General features: G+C 43.1%; 2 protein-coding genes across 4 annotated transcripts; both read right to left on the bottom strand.

Annotated features, from left to right (window-relative positions):
* Window positions 1–233: 233 nt before the first annotated feature.
* LOC133922795 (uncharacterized) lies at window positions 234–5,093 on the bottom strand. The gene is made up of 6 exons (XM_062368283.1): window positions 4,834–5,093; window positions 3,527–3,648; window positions 1,405–1,553; window positions 1,041–1,191; window positions 774–933; window positions 234–648 (listed from the first exon to the last, which is right to left on the bottom strand). Exons 1-6 carry the CDS (start codon window positions 4,844–4,846, stop codon window positions 551–553), a joined length of 693 nt encoding a protein of 230 aa, XP_062224267.1. The 5' UTR covers window positions 4,847–5,093; the 3' UTR covers window positions 234–550.
* Window positions 5,094–5,429: 336 nt separating this feature from the next.
* Window positions 5,430–12,326, bottom strand: LOC133922792 (protein ACCUMULATION AND REPLICATION OF CHLOROPLASTS 6, chloroplastic-like). 3 transcript variants are annotated; one of them, XM_062368278.1, is made up of 7 exons: window positions 11,904–12,324; window positions 11,263–11,493; window positions 10,935–11,159; window positions 9,918–10,178; window positions 8,947–9,820; window positions 8,584–8,717; window positions 5,430–6,260 (listed from the first exon to the last, which is right to left on the bottom strand). In XM_062368278.1, the coding sequence occupies exons 1-7, from the start codon at window positions 12,192–12,194 to the stop codon at window positions 5,967–5,969; spliced, it is 2,310 nt and encodes a 769-aa protein (XP_062224262.1). In that variant the 5' UTR covers window positions 12,195–12,324; the 3' UTR covers window positions 5,430–5,966. The 3 variants fall into 3 exon arrangements, 2 of the variants coding, with proteins under 2 accessions (XP_062224262.1, XP_062224263.1); XM_062368279.1 differs by lacking the exon at window positions 8,584–8,717 and having other exon boundaries at window positions 6,115–6,260; window positions 11,904–12,326; XR_009910539.1 differs by lacking the exon at window positions 5,430–6,260 and having other exon boundaries at window positions 8,877–9,820; window positions 11,904–12,326.
* Window positions 12,327–16,984: the final 4,658 nt, after the last annotated feature.

The following is a 16,984-nucleotide window of genomic DNA, read 5'->3' as shown; positions in this document are numbered from 1 at the left end:
GCCCGTGAGGGCGTAGTACCTTCAACAACAACAAAAAAACTGGCACTCCAACAGCATCGCGTTGACGCAGGAACCATACGGGGCATGCTACCCAATTGGGCAAACTACTACAATCATACATGTTCACTGATTTAGCGCCATTCCAAAATTAAACATGCTCCACAAGGACAACTAACCAGATTACCAGAATGGCAAGTTCAGGCGTCACATCTAAACAACAGACTCACGGATGATTAACTCCAAAAACAAGCGAGGCACCCTCCAGGATTACTTGCATGACTCCAATATAACCAGATACATGTTATAGTACAGTTGGCCAAAAATAGGTACGAACTCGCAGAAAGAAAAAACACAACGGCCCGATAATAAGAAAAACACACCACAAACGCTTTTCTCACTCTCTAGTCTCGAAAAATTAACCTGAAATAGATAAGCAAGGTCCAAATTCAAGCGTTTTCAGGAGCCTCTGGAATTCCAGCTATGCCGCAAACTCTACTAATCTCTGCTTGCCAAGGTATAAAAGACAGAAACCTACTTTCCTCCCAGCCAATCACATGAAGTCGTATTCATCTGGATCATCAAAACCTCCCCGACCAGGGATGAAGTCATCGTCTGCTTTCTCAATGTGGAGCTGCTTCTTTTTGCCTCCTGCAAATTTCAGAGTGAACATCAATAATACTGTATGTTTCCACTTAGTACTGAGTACCACTACCAGGTCTGCCTACAAATTAGAAAGCACCGATAGAGCATTAGAGCCCAAGACTCATTGTTACCTTGTTTCTTTTTGCCCGCTGCAGCTTCTTTCTCAGCCTTGATCTTCTCATTAGCAATTGCTGTGACAGAGGAAGATATTTCTTTAGCATCCGCACCTTTCAAAGATGTCATGGAAAGTCTCATGACATTCTTAAGTAGACCCATGTAGTGAAAGCTTTTCTGCAAACATGAAACCAACAAGGTCAGAATAAGATGCTGTGGAAAGGGGGACGCCATTTTCCATGTCTCAATAAACAGAGACATAACAATGCCAATGTTAAACAGACCTCATAGGGACGTAGTTTATTTGCGATAAGCTCCGCATATTCTGCAAAGTCACTCTCGGACTTTGGAATAAAAGTATCTAGAGACTTTTCAGCGCCGTCCTTCTTTGCAAAAAGTTCTGTGGTTGACTTGAAGTCAGCTTCTTCAACGAGCCTGTAATAAATAAACACCGTCACTGTGAACAAACAATATGCATGCAAATCTGAATAAAAGAAAGAGATATACATATCAGGGTTGCTGCACAGAGTTTGAAAGACTGTACTTGATACGAAGGCAGAAACAGAAGCATCACATGTGGATGCGTACAAATTACAAAGTTTCTACACAATGTCTAAAAGTTCAACAGGCCATGAAAACAACATGTACCTTTGCTGGCGAATTTTCTCTGAAGTAGGACTAAGAGGAGGCTCATCTGGTTCTTCAACACTCTTTGAAGCTAGCTGTTTTCCTTTTTTTGCAGGAGCCTTAACACTAGGTTTTGCCACGTCCTTTTCTACAGGCGGTGGCTTAGGTTTCTGCAAGATGAATTAAAACAAAAACCAGTGTTGAATCAGTAACAATTCAATATTAAGTGGTAGGCATCCATAAACCAAGCATTCAACATTCTCGGTATTTCGGAGATCGTTTTTGAACTTTCCCAACTGTAGCAGCCGGAAACGATATATCGGAAAAACGAGAACGGAAACGTGAAAACTCTTGGGAAATGGTAGCGGAAACAATTTAGGCCATTTCCTATCGTTTTTGAGTTCTTCCGTTTTCAGCTGGAAATTACCGCCGGGAATTCCCGTTTCTCCTTCCCGTGGTTCATCTCAATTCGAGCACGACCTATAGCCCAACAAGCAACAGGCCTCCCAGACTCCCACCCTCCCAGTCCAGCCTCCCGTTGTTTATTCACCCAGTCGCCCGTGGTAGACTAATGATCAACCCCATGCAATCGGCCAGTCCAACCCTAGACAGGCAGATAGCCGCCATCGCCGGAGCGCCTCCCTCCGCGAGTCCACCGGCGGCCGGATCCCACCTCCCAGATCCACTACCTTGAGCCCTCGACGCCCTTCATCCTCCACCCTCCATTCCCTGACGCGACGCCACGAGCCCGCGAAGCAATAGAGACAAACTTACCCCTAAAATAGCCAGGGTTGGATATCACAATTCATCTTTTGTTGTTTGTTATTATCTGAAATCTTTGGATCCATCTCTTCCACTGTCATATCCAAAATCCTCGCAATCCTGAAACAATTTAGTTAATGTAATGAATAAAGATGTCAATGGGGACCTGATCCCCGATTCCCCATGGGGAATTCCCCTATTAGGGGACGAGGATGGGGACATTTCGTCCCCCGCGGGGATACAAATGGTAGAAAAATTATCCCCGTCAGGTCTAGCGGGGATAGGTATGGGGAAGCATTCCCTGTCCTGTTTCCCCGTGGGAACCCATTTAGACTAATACTTGTATATGCATACATGTATTGTGTAACTGTATACGACCCATCCATTCAATGTCTTGCACTCCACCTCATCCCAAGGCCCAATCGGTCAACAACCCAACACCCAACTACCCATCTCAAGCCCATCCATTCAATTGTTAACGGGGACGGGTTCCCCATCGGGTCCCTATTCCACACGCGGAGACAATGATGGGGAGAAAATATTCCCCGCAAGCGAGGGAGGGGACAAGGATGGGGAACCATTCCTCGATAAGGAATTCCCTGTTGACATCTAAGTAATGAACCTTGAGGTTCGGTGCTTTTGGGTTTGAATTATCGATTCCCGATTGATATTGGCATGTTTCCGTCCCGACAACACCGTTTTTGATTTTCTTGTATTATCGACATTGTATTCGTTTCCGGCATTATCATTATCAACTTCATTTCCAAGAGAAAATGTGAAACTGAAAGTGGTTTAGGCCTTTTCCGATCATTTTCGTACCGTGTTCATCCCTAATTAGCATAAACATGAAAATGCTGCTCATTGTATTGCATATCGAAACTAGCAATTATCACAATGGCATGATCACTGATTAACATTTCACTGGAAGTGTATTTTCATAAGAAACAATAGATTAGTGGATGACTACATAGCAAGCTCCTGAGCTGATGATCAGCTGTTTGAGTTCTTCAATGACTCATGGAGACTGTACAGTGAATCAGCAATTAATAGAAAGTCAAGTATACAAACAGAACAACAAAATGTACAAGTAATCACCCCTATATTGCAAAGATAAACATACAGAGCTGAGGCATATACCATGAGTCATTCACCAAATATTGTTTCTAACAAAGAACCGATGGAAAATAATAATTAGATAAATGATTAATGCTACCAGCACTTGTGATTATAACCATCATGACTACATAAAAATAAAATTGTGTACGAAAGCAGAGCAAAATTACTTTTTTCTAAAATAAATAACAAAAAAAAGGATTTTACATAATGTGTTAGTACACAAAAAGTATGCCTTAAAAAACTTGGGTATAGATTTTCACTTCACCTCCTCTTCTTCTTCTTCCCATGAATCTTTTACATCATCTTCTTCAACATCTTCATCAGCCCACTGACTTTTAAGTGGCTCGGCTTTCACAACAGATGCGACTGGCTGAAAATCTTCAGAATCTGAGATGTAGTGTAGATTTGATTTCAGAAGACACCAGCAATATAAACGAATGTGCCAGAATAACTAACATCAGAACTGATACTTAGATTCAATATTAACATTTCTAATTAAATCTAGGTTTTCGAGCAACCTGAGGTAAATTGTGATTATGCATCTATGATAACTAGAAATAAGTGATCTCTTTTAGTATGTGTGATGGCAAAGAATGGGATATATCTTTTGACCACTCGACATAGATTGCACAAAGGCACTCTGGAGAATCTCTCAGTATTCTCACATTTTCGTGAAGCAAGTTTGAAATAGAAATATGGGCGTCAAAAAGTTAAGCAAACACGAAAGGCACCTAATACAACAGTTAGCAGGTGACCTGGATTTGTCTACAATACTGTGTCGCTACACCAGACTAAGTGAACACATATAAGATATTCGTATCTGTTCCATCTTTAAGTGAAAGCCCCAACCATCGAGCTCTTTAGATGCAGCGCCACATTTGCTATCAGAAAAAATTCAGGGACACTTTCTATCATAAAAACAAAAGAAAAACATATACCATAACAGCAATTTGATCTAATGAATGCCTCTTCTACGTGTAGTAACAGATGCCGAGTTATTAATGTTGGACACGGAAAGAAGAGACCAATGATGCTGTACGAGTCTTCGAGTAGACAAAATAGACAAAAGCATGCGAACACTGCTTTACACTGGATAAAAGAGATGCAAAGGACTTCTGATATCCATGCTAGGGTATGGAATATATCACAAGCCATGACCATTTGCCCAAAATTATAGCATAACCCATGGCCATTTTCCTAAAATTAACAGATATCGACACAATTCACAAACAAACCCTACAAATCGTAAGCCCAAAACCTAACCGTAAGTCCTCTTGCTTAACTACACCTAAATTTGACGAACGTCGTGTGAACCACGAACCAATCGTCTGCTCAGTGACAGACCTCGAGTCGCGAACATCTTCGGATGAGGAATCTGTTTTCGCAAAAAGAGGGTGCGGATTCGGAAACCGTCGCGTAAGGCAAGGTCTCATATGAAACGCGCATCGGGAACACGAACTACTCAAGTCGGATGGTGAGCTGCGCCATCGGGGAGAACACCGGTAGAGACTCCCGTGCAGGAAAGCTACTCAACTACGGATTGGCAGTCGAGAGAGAGAACGAGGTGCTCACCCCAGTCCTCCATCGAGGTCCGACGGTGTCGAGATACGATCGCTTTAGCGGGGGCGGCGGCGGGGAGACGGCGGCCGGAGAGAGGAGGGGGCGGCTAGGGTTTCCGCGGCTGTGGCGGCGGCGGCGGCGGCGGCGGTACGGGAGGAAGCTTCTCACGAGGGTTGTGGAAGGGGGAACCGAAAGGATGCGCTTCGCTGTGCTGGGCTGCTGGCTCGGTGGCTCCCCTCCGCTTTGGTTGATCGCTTCGGCTTCGCTCCCATTGGACGGTGATGATCCTCCCACTCTCTATATGCAGCTGGTACAATTTCACAGGCAAAACCGAAATGGACCTTTTTTTTCACTCCGAGGTCGAAACGGAACCGAATAAATTTACAGTACTCCTCCGTTCATTAATATAACACGTATTTTATTTTTAAAAAAAATCATATTTTATATATTTTAACTAACAATTAGTCAAGTTATAAATATATTCAGTGTATAAAAATTATACGACTAGATTCATATTTCAAAATATTTTTCACACTATATTGTTTTTTAACTGCAAACTATATATTCTATGAGAAAACAATAATTAAAGTCTAACTTTAAATACCGAGTTAAAATATAATACACCTTGTATTTTTATACTGCAAAAGTATCTTTCTAGGCGAATCTAATAAAGTATCATTCTCCTTGGACAAATCTAGGAAAGATGAACATGCCCAAACGAGAAATGGTCTGAATCACAGCTCACAGGCAAAGGACGATATCATACGATCTTGAAGATGATCTTAAACAGTTAAACTTGTCTGATGAAGCAAGCAGTGATGCACTCATGCCCTCCGATAGAATCTCATCTTGTACTGCCTTTTCGTTACAGGATCTGACCCAACAATACTGTCTCCGCAGCGATCTGATCTGCGCATCTACCACTGTTTGTTTCCAAGGATCTCACATAGAGACAATACCAAATTACCGATACTACTAATAATGCATCCCCTTCACGACGCATAAGCACAATTCTTGACTGGAGGACTCAATCGCCTATCGGCCTAACCAAACTCTCTAAAATACTGAAAACAGCCTGCACTCACACTGTTTATTTACATTACAAAACTGAAAAGGGAATTAAGCTACTTCTACTGCACACCGTTCTATGACTTGAGGACTGCCCCTTCGGTTATCCTCCAGCCTCCCGATTTCGAGTAGGACATCTCATACCGAGTGGTGTACTTAGTGTCATATGAATCGTTGTTCTTAGGGTCTGGTACATCGGTAAGTTGACCCACCTCCTCAATCGTCGCCTCCACAGTTGCCCGGTGACCATCCATGGAGACAGTGACACTATCAATCGTCACATCAGATAGTGTGTACTCCCAGAACCAGCCATGGCGCTCAATCTCTGCAGCTCGATCGGTCCATACCTTCAGCATATTGCCATCAAGAACCTGTTGGAATTGGAAACATCAGTACCAGTGTATGGCTAACATCATCGCAGAGATAATTATGCAGTGACAATGAAGTATTACAACAAATTAAACAAGCAGGCTTGAGCATTTGAGCGTTCTCCAACACAGAATAGAGTAAGCAGTTGTTCCATTTATCTTAAATGACTAGGCTACAAACAGTTATCGAAATGTGAAATTTCAATTCCGGTGTTGTGATGAGAATTTGACAACTCCCCCTTCCAAAAATAAAATATATCAGACTTCTCCACATACAGTCTTCTCAGTAGGGGCATAATTCATGCAGCCATAATTCCAAAGGAGTGCAATCATCAACTCAGGAAGGCACCATATATGAAAATCCAGTAGATAAGACTCAACAAATAATTCAGATTTCAAAGTTTTATCACTGAACTGCATGCCAGAAGCACCACTTACATGTGTTTTGTTTACCTCACATGTCCCTGGACTAAAACCATTTCTTCTCCATGATTGCATACCACCAGACACATATTTAAGGCATATTGCTTTGAATTTCCGAGGGCTTAAGGCATTGTGCCCCCATGGCGGCATTTTGTCATGCACCAAGCGAGCAGCATCAACACCATACTTCTCAAGGCAGCAGGCACTTACTTTCCATGGTGGCCATTCATTGAACACCCAGCCAGCACATCTTATGCTAGATTTCCCAGGGCTAGATGCACTTCTTCTCAATGGTGGCACTCCATAGAAAACCAGAGCAGTGATCATGGCACTCTCATAGCCTCGTGTCAACATAGGGTCAGCACAAGTACCGTTGCAAGCAAGGAACATGACAATCTTATTATCATGGTCGAAACACGGGTTGTAGAGGTCAGTGTTCACTAGACCAAGGAACTCATGTACCTTGTTTCCCATAGATGTTTTCATATTTGCCAAACTACCTCCATGCCATTCCCGATTTTGCCCATTGGTGCCATGCAAGCTGGAGCTGCGTTCTACTAACTCATCCAACATTTTTGCTCCCTCGCCCATGATGTGCATTTCATCAACCACTTGGTCTGTCTCGGCCATTCCAAGCTCTAGGGGTAGAGATGATTCATCAACATTGGTGAGCATATTGTCAGTGATCAGCGCATCAACCGGCTTTGTCTTCTCGTCATCCCTGTACTCTCCGCCCAAAGCCAGCTGTTGCAATAAGTCATCATAGGTGTCAGGGTCGGAAGACATCTCCTCGTCCAACACCACAACCGTGCTAGGCATTTCATCGAACACCTCATCCACAGAATCCATGTCAAGCTCAAAGACCTAGGGAGCATCACTGACATGAGTAAGCTTGTAGTCAATGTCCAGCTCGGTAATTGGTTTCCTCTCCTCATCAACCACGTACTCTTAAGACTGAGCTAGTTGCTCCAACAAACCGTCGTGTGACTCAAGATCGCAGCAACTCCTCATCACATATGACATTCAGAGGAAGCATTTCATCAAACACCTTGTGGGCAACTCCCATCGACGCCATCGGAGCCTTGAACATGAACTGCTCAGCCTGTGCTGCTGTGTCTTCCTCAAGAGGCATTTCATCGAACATCACGTGTTCGCTCCCTTGGTGTGAAATTTCAGCAAACAACTCGGGGGCATGATGCAAGACAGGTCCTGGCACCAGTTAAGTGACGCCATCACCTCCCCTGCAACCCGAAATCAGATGGTACGGTGATGGTGAAGGGAGAGTGTGCTCTACCACACCTTCGCTGCCTACTGCTTGGCCGCATGTGATCTGAGCGACTGCTGCAGCCATCTGCTTCGCAAGTTGCCATTGGTTTGCTCCCACCTGCGTGAACAAAAAGTCCAGGCTCTCGTTCGCCGTCACCCACCACCCACCACAGCTCCGATTGCACAGCCGTCTCACCCATCGCCACCAAGCCAATCGCACCTAGACCCACGCCGAGGAAAGCAGGCTCTGAATACCAACTGTCACACCCCGTGGCCGGCAGTGGTGAGGACCAGGACGTGAGGAATCCAACGAGCTCTCATCGGATACAATTCCCGTGGCCACTGGATGGATCACCGAGACGTGAGAGGAAATTGCCGAAGATGACGAACAGGAAGGGGATAAGTTTCATTTGATTTGTTCATTGATCTCCTTCTCAATGCTCCTGGGTTCTCCTTTGTAGAACTGTTGATCCTCTAGCTTGGGTCGTGAGCTCATTCTTGGTGGCACAACAACCCAGCTCATATGAGCCATGTGTTACACTATATGACTATATCCTAAGTGTCTCTAACAACATACGAAGGTAGTGCATGGGATGAAGCACAAGCCAGCAACAAAGGTCAAAATTTTGAACCTCACCTCTTGCAATGCCGCAACAAAATGATCCGGCCCCAAAGCCTTGGATTTGATACTCTGCCACTTGCTAACAATATCTCCAGCCAACTTTGCATCCATTCTAGGAATTTCTACTGGCTCTTCATATACTACTGGATCTTAAACAGATAATAATGGACAGATTAATTTTCCATAACAAACATTATATAATAAATAATAAAAATTGTGTAAAACACTTCTGTGATTTACATTACATTATAATAAATAGAGGGTATTATGGTCCCAGAAACATTTTATGTGTAACGTTTGGTACATACCTTTGTGGAAACATCAATGAAAACCTGGTGACTCCAAGAAAGTAATGCTATTTGATCAAAGTTTACTCACCATCAACAGAGTCAGCAACTTTAGCAACTGCAACAGAGCCATGCTCGCTCCTAATAGCAGGAAGTGACTTCTTACGAGGCAAGAACTTCAGGCCTATTACTGCAAATAGCGCGAAAAATGCGCCAGCAGAGATAATCTTCAAAGCTGCATTTTTGGAATCGTGGATGGCACTTCCAGCAACACTTTGCTCGGCAAGTTTTTCAAGAGATTTCTTGAGATCATTGCTAGGATTATCCGTGCCTGGCCTATCTAACTGTTCGATCAACGGGAAAACCTTGCTGAATGCTTGAAGAGCACTTGATTTCACCTTACCAAGTGCAGCTGTGGCTTGAGCGCCAAGTTTTGCTATAGCAGCAGCTGCAGCCAAATGAGAAGCACCACCACCTTCCATCCTTTCTAGGTAGCTTAAAACTTTCGGGTCATCGTAATAATCTCCAAGTCTGAATTGTATGCCTTGAGTATCTCTGCTTCTTGGGAAAACCTCGGAGACAAGCCAAGTCTCCAAAAGCTTGCAAAGCCCTGGAAGAAGATCATTCTCTTCGTCGATGCTAGAGTTATTCACAACAAATTCGATAATTTTGGGATCTCTATATGGCGAGGACTCACTGTCAATGCCAAGCCACATTCTGCAATTGCTAATATCTCCCACCAGTAACGAGCAAAGCGCCCTTTCCGGTGCGAGGTCCATCTCGTTATCATAAGGATATTGAGAACCTACATTGAACTTCTGAAGTTGTTCAAAAAGGTCATCTGCCATCATGATGAATTGTGGTCTTTTACTAGCAATTGCTTGAGCAATATGTGCAAGTGCCACGCTATAGATTTCAAACCATTCAGGTGGTATGCTATTCGGTGTTTTAGAGAAGAAATCCATCTGAGATGTATAAAAAAGAAATGTGTAAGACTTCTAAAAAGTGTGCTCAAGTACATGCACAGACTGCTGCTGCTCATGAAAATTGGTATACACAAACCTGCTCAGCTGACGTCATCCGCAAAAAAGCCTCATTCATGAAGGCCTCGCGAGAAAATCCTCCTCCAATAGTAGCAATACCACCTCTACCAACACTCCACAATATGTTTCTTGCACCTTGCAGACCTTCTTGGCGTTTATTTTTATGTATTTCATCAATAGGAAGAGCAAGAAGCTCCAATACACAACGAGGTGTAATCTCCTCCAAAGTTTCATCAATCTGTGCAAGCAGTTCAGGTGCAAGATTGCTTGCACCATCCTCCTAAAGTACAATGTTTATGTTAGTACTTCGTCCAAGACATCTCTCTAACCAAGATACAACCTATGGACTTCAAGCTGATATTCGCAAACTGATCTAATTCTATCCCATTCAAATACCATCCAAGTGAAAAAGTAGATATCTAAAGGTAAATATGACTACATGTTTATTTGGTCATTTAGCAGCAGCCTTTCGAGGTGCTAGCAGTTCACAATAATGCGCCGGTAAATTCATTATCTCTAAGCAGTGTCAGTTAACGGCTTAATGCCAGAGAGGCGTTACAGCATAACAGGCTAATGGCTACACAATAGTGTAGCTAACGATTAAGGCCAAATTGGAGTGATTTCAAGCTTTTGAAAACTGGCATCGATGCAAGGCCTATAGAGCTCCTAACTACAGTAAAATATACTGTTACATCTGATGCTTACCACAAAAGGGCAGGCCTTCGTTTACCAAACGAAACAATTGGTAATCAATATCAACAGCAACTAGATAAATCTTGAACACGCTGATCTACAATGTATAGTGTATACAATGCTATAACAACACACAAAAATTCCCGATCTGAGAACATGTCACATTAAGAATAATAAACAAATCAGTGTACAAAGCCACCTTAAGACATGTTAGATCTGCAATGCAACATCTAATGGAACTGATGGGTGTGCGTGTGGTGTGAGAGTGTGTGTGTGTGCGCGTGCGCGCGTCATTCCTCATACTCTCAAAAGAAAAAAATCTGATGGAACCAAATTAGTTCACCTGCAGGAGCTTGAGCGCCCTCTCAAGCACCTCACAGCAGCGGATTACATCTGGAGGGTTTGCTGTCATCGCATCTCTTGATAGGTCCACATAGGCCAATGCCATCGCAAGCACCACATCCTGCTTGAACCACTTGTGCGGCCGGTCCTGAAGCAGCTGCTCTCCAGTTGCAAGCACTATCTGTGCCTCCCCAGCCTCCTGAAGCACACACAGCACACCTGGAACCTGCTTGACAAACCACCCAAGAGAGGCAGCAACCAGTTATATCCAAGTGCTATTTGAAATCCTAGAACATCAAAGTGCACTGTTTGCTTCCCTACAACCTCACCTTATCCCAGGCAACATCCATGGTGAGTGCCACATCACGGTCCTCAGAAAGTGCACGGTTGTACTCGGTACGGGAGCTCTGGTTTGTGAGAGTATCATGGGCAACCTGCAGCATTTGCCGGCGGCCAACAAGAGCATCTGTGCTGTATCCATACTGAGGTGGCTTGGCTATCCGTGCCTCAAAGGCCCTCCTAATTCCATCGCCTAGAAAATGTGGCTCCGCACCGAGAACCTGAGCAGAATCACTCCAATAAACCATTTCCCAGAATAATCAAAGACGCAGGATTTTTTTTGTTCCCACTTTCGAACCCAAACATACAGTTCTCGATACAATGCCATCTTTACTGAATTAAGTAGGGTGCAATGTAACTTGCGGGGTATGGTAGATGAGAAACCCAAAGAATTCATATTGCAATTAGTAAACCAGTCATACAAGAACAGATAAGAATGCAATTCTTCATGAGATTGCAGTTGTCAGTAACCTAGCAACAGTCCTAGAGAAGGGCGGAATGTGCAGCCTTTCTACAGCCCAGTATAACAACATACTAAGTGCTAAGAAACCTATCCTCATTTCCCATGAAACAACAATACTAGGACCAAATGAATCACACGAGATGAACAAGAGGAAACTCAGGGCCTGACCTTGTAGAAGTCGACTGGGAGGGGGACGGCGCGGTCGGCGGCGTCGGCGAAGAGCGGCACGAACGGGGACGCGGAGGAGGAGGCCGCGGCCGTCGGGTCGGGCGGGGCGGAAGCGGCGTTGGGGAGGAGGTGGAAGTCGGCGAAGAGGCGGTCGGCCCAGCGGCTCGCGGCGCGGCACGCGAGGGGGGTAGGCGCCGGCGGCTGCAGCTTGGGGCGCCGGCACGGGGGCGGGAGGGAGAAGGCGAATGGCGCGGAGTTGGGCCGAGCGAGGAGGCTGTGGACGCCCTCCATTGCCGGCGGACCGCGACGGTGGCGGAGGCGGCGAGCTCGTGAGAGATGGTTTTGGAGGCTGCCTACCGAGTTGCTGTTTTCTTTCAGATTAAGGAGGCACACCACACTCACACGTGCAAATGCTCCACTATGGTTTCGTTTGGCAGAGATCTGGAAGCTGATTTTGTGCTGGAATTGTTTCTAGTGTTGTTGGGTTGATCAAGGAGTGATTCTTCGCAGAAATTACTTCCCGTTTTGTATAGCGATGTGAGAACTTAAAAAACTAGCTTTCACTGATTCTCAACTGATTCTCCTCGATTTCAACCCAATATTCTCTCAGAAATCACTTCCACCACTAATATACCAAATAATTTTACAAATAGAATCACTTTCACCACAGAATCATTTCTACCCTACTTTCAACACAGAATCACTCTCACCACAGAATCAGAACTCTACCAAATGACTCCTATCACACCCCTATAGCGAAAATCCTGTTCCGCACGAGAGTTAGGAAACAATTTATATAATATATTGTCAATAAAGATTCTTATGAGATCTTATTTATATCATCTATATTGTTATTTAATGATTAAGCTGAAGATAAGAGAGTGGACATATTTTATTACAGGAGAAAGAGTTTTTCATATGATCATATAGAATTTACTTTCTATGAGTTGACGTCTAAGTTGCAGATGACTGTAGCATAAGCTCACGTAAAATTTTCTCAAAAACTTCTTGAAAAAAATTCAGGAAACTTTTGAGCAAAACTTTTCTAGCGGTATTTTTCAAAACCTTTTTAGTGTAAACTTTTTCTTAATATTTTTTAGTCAAATTTTTTCTCAATATTTTTTAATCAAACTTTTCTCATACAAGTTTTATCAACAATGAAAAAACACGAGAGGAAACAAATTTCAAAAACAAAAATGGTATGTTTGTTGGATTCCTTGTACGCGCGCTAAATAGCAGGTGTTGGTTAGAAGTCACTAAAACAGGAGAAGCTTTCAACCATTGAGAGAAAGAGTTGAAGACGACGAGACGCAATACGTATTTACGGGAAGATGAGTAGTCTCTTTTTTCTGTGTTCTATCAGTTATAGTGTTGATCTATTTATAATTCATACTCAATCATTCCACACCATGATTTACATTATTATCTCTATAACTATCATATTCTCGACACATTTGGAGTATTTTGGTACCATTGAGCACATTTGTATATTTGTAATTATACCCTAGACCGCTACACGGGCTTCGACGAATGCACACCTTTGCCCGAATCCCCATGAAGCCAGCCACACACGGGCCCTCAGGGCACCTTCGACCAGCCTCGTCGCTACTTCTCGAGTCACCCTTCAATCTTCGCCTAAGGTCCCGTCAGAGATTTCGCCTGCACTGATATTTAGCGTCGCGGGTCGACCTTCGGTCTCTGTCAAGAGACCTGCCAGATGCTTCGTCCGCGCTCTCTGAAACACAACTGTATTATTCGTCATTGAACAGTCACCAGTAAACTTCGTCTCTGAATCCAAAAGGACACGTAAAATCATTTCCCAACAGTAGGCTTCCCTATAGAAAATACCACTAAAAATACTTTATATATATATATATTATGTACAACAAAATTTAAATCGATAAGTAGAGTCATACCATGACACCTTTGTCGCCACGTCTCAAGAGGTGGTTCCCAAGTTGTTGTTTGCTTTGTTCTTGTTGGGTGATTTGGACGCACGAATGCCAGACTGGGATTTGTCGTGTGGAAGAATTTGCTCAGTGCTCGGGGTTTCTTGTTCTTTTGTGGGGTTTTCGGGGGGTTTTTTTTACCGGTTTTAGTCTCGTTTGCAGACCGAAATTTATTTCTATTTCTTCGGCAAACAAAATGTAAAAAAAATTACATTTTGACATACGAGTTGTGAACCATTAGCATCTCGTGTGATTGTCGTCTCATGCTTCACACATGTTGTGCCTTGACTTTTACTGACAACAGTGGTGACAACAACGGTGTGAATCGATTGCGAGAATCAAGCTCAGATTCGGACGGCTTTAGGCCTACAAGACGGCTGGGGAGAACAAGAAGGGTGGTTGCAGGCCGACGTTGCGGTGAGTAAATTCGCCGTCGGGCTCACCTTTCAATCTTCCATGGAGATGGCCGAGTCCCTGCCTGTCCATAGGAGGCTGAGCTCACGGCCATGGACGCATACGAGGCAGCCAAATCAGCTGTTGGAGCCGGATCATATTCAGGCGATGTGATGCTCTTCGGGGCCAAGAAAGGCCTCCTCGGTGCGTACGCGTATCCTCTGACTTTGTTTCATGAAGTCACTGGAATGCACAGTAATATGAGTCTGGTGAACAACACACCGTCATTATTTGTGGTAGCGACGCTACAGTTCGTGGAGGTACTGTAGCGGGTGATATGATACGTCCATTCTGTATCGAACAGTTCAATATGACTAATATCACGGCACTATTCGCTCTCTGACTTTGCTGAGGATACGATTCCCCTCTGTGCACACCGATGATGTCACATCGCTAGTGACGGGTGCCATGGAAAAAGCCAAGAGGTGGTGGAGGTAGTAAGGGAGGAGGAGTCAAGGAAGAAGCAAACTCGCCGTTCCGCCTGGTTTGCTCCTCCCGGCCACTCCGACCTCTGTCGCAACCGGCCACTCGTCGTTCTTGCAATAGCTTTGGCGCCAAAGATTTGGCCGTGCCGGCGCCGCTATCGTCGACGCACTCCTGGGTTTGGGGTTGGAAAGGTGGGGGCTCACTGGTCAGTACACACAAGAGGCAAGGGCATTAACATCATTATTAAAAAAGAGAGGACATTTTTCAAGGCAAAAACGATGACACTGCTGACGGATTTGACGAGGGTGGCGAGGAAGAGATACAAATTAGAAACGATGACAAATAAGGAAAGCTAAAATTTTCAGTGCCACATAGAATATGACATTATCTTTCTGATGGTAAATAAGGAAAGCTAGAACTCGAGTAATTGAGCCCATCGACCGGTGAGACTTGTAACCAGCTATATGAGGATAGATCGGCAGAGAGGTGGGCATGGTTGTTGTTGTGAGCCTTCCTTCTCTGAACCTTTCTATCTGTTCTGAATTCTACATCTGAATCTATGCTAGTGCTATCTGCTTAACCATCTATCTACCAATTCCTCTACTGCATCTAGGTTGGCTAAGAGTAGGTAGCTTTTTCGGTTAACAAATTTGTCGGTTACCGCTCGGTAACCGACCTTATCGCTCTGATTCGATAATATAAACCAATCGGTTACCGAATTTGAATTAAAAATTTCAAATAAATAAAAAATCAGAAAAAATCCTAAAAAACTAGAAACAATTCTAAGAACTTCTGTGAATTTTTTTTAAAAAAATAATATCGTTTGCATCATATTCTATAGGGAGTACGTTTGAAAAAAAAGAAAAAACTTAAACCACACAACTCATTTATTAACTCATATTAAGGAAAAGCTTAACATGCAAATACATACTTTTTTGTGTAGAATGTATCTTAAGAGGATCTTTAAAATTAGTTTTACTTCAGTTAGAGTTTTATTAATTTCTTCATGATTTTACAAAGTTTGAAAGCATAAAGTGAATATGTTAAGAAACAACATGGTAATTAACTTTTTCATGTCTATCATTATTTTTCCTACATAAAGCATACTGTAAGTAAACTAATAAAATTGGCTTCACTAATTTGGAGGTGTGGTGGGTTGGTTATGAATTAATCTAGTTGCAACATATTTATACAATCCTGCATGTAACAACAACTATTTCATGAGTTCACATTTTTTTTATAAGATATAAGATCATGTAAAAAGACTAACAAAATTGGTTTCATGATTTTTGAATTAGCAAAGAGTAAACTATGCATTTAACTTAGTTTAGCAAATACATTTTTATCACAGAAAATATTCAACTTTTTTATGAGTATAAACACTTTTATCATGTAGATCATGTTACAAGGAAACCAACAAATTTTGTTTCACTTGATTTGAAGCTCAGATGAATTAGTTATTGATTTTACAAGGTTGAGATATTTTTTTTAATTTTTTTATTGAACATCACTAAAATTTGAGAAAACCGCTCAGTACATTGCTAAAACCAAACGGTTACTGACAAAACTGAGCGGTTACCGATAATGCGGAAAATTTGGAAAATACGCTCGATAAATCAGCGAAAACCGCTTGGTAACTGGTGCAAACCGAGCGGTTACCGTTCGATCGATTCGGTCTGAATTCTCGCCAAATTTCAAATTTGACCGAGTAAATTTTGAAGGAATTCTCGTCGAATTTCGAGCGGTTATCGCGATAACCACGATTTTCCGGTTACCGTCGGGTCTCGATTTTTCATGCTCCAAATGGTTTTGTAAATCTTGGATAGCTTTGAGGATTTGACCTAAGTTCTTATGCAAGTACCACATATCAGGTGAGCATTGGCGCCAGGTTGGTATTTGCAAGCATGTTAGTAGTTATCGGTGCAAAAGAAGTCAGTGACAGCATTTTTCAAAAGAAGTCAGGGAGAGAGAGGCACGAAAGAAGTCAGTGAGAGCATTTTTTCAAAATTAGAGGGTAATTTTTCAAACTCAAGTGGCGATCAGCGGTTCTTTTCAATTATCACACTGCAGTCGTCCACGGCTACGATTTTCCGACATCTTCGACCATCTAGACAACAGTAGTTTAGAATCGACCATGATTTCTACTCTCGACACTCCATCTAAGAGCTCTCTCATGCCTTGTTTGGAACGCAGAATTTGTGGCGATTCATGCATCAATTGAACTATTTCCGGTCAATTCTCTGTGAAATTTGT

This window comes from Phragmites australis, chromosome 6 (genome assembly GCF_958298935.1).
Source record: "Phragmites australis chromosome 6, lpPhrAust1.1, whole genome shotgun sequence".
Classification (NCBI taxonomy): Eukaryota; Viridiplantae; Streptophyta; class Magnoliopsida; order Poales; family Poaceae; genus Phragmites; species Phragmites australis.
Note: the sequence above shows the minus strand (reverse complement) of the source record. Positions and strands in the feature narration are given on the sequence as shown.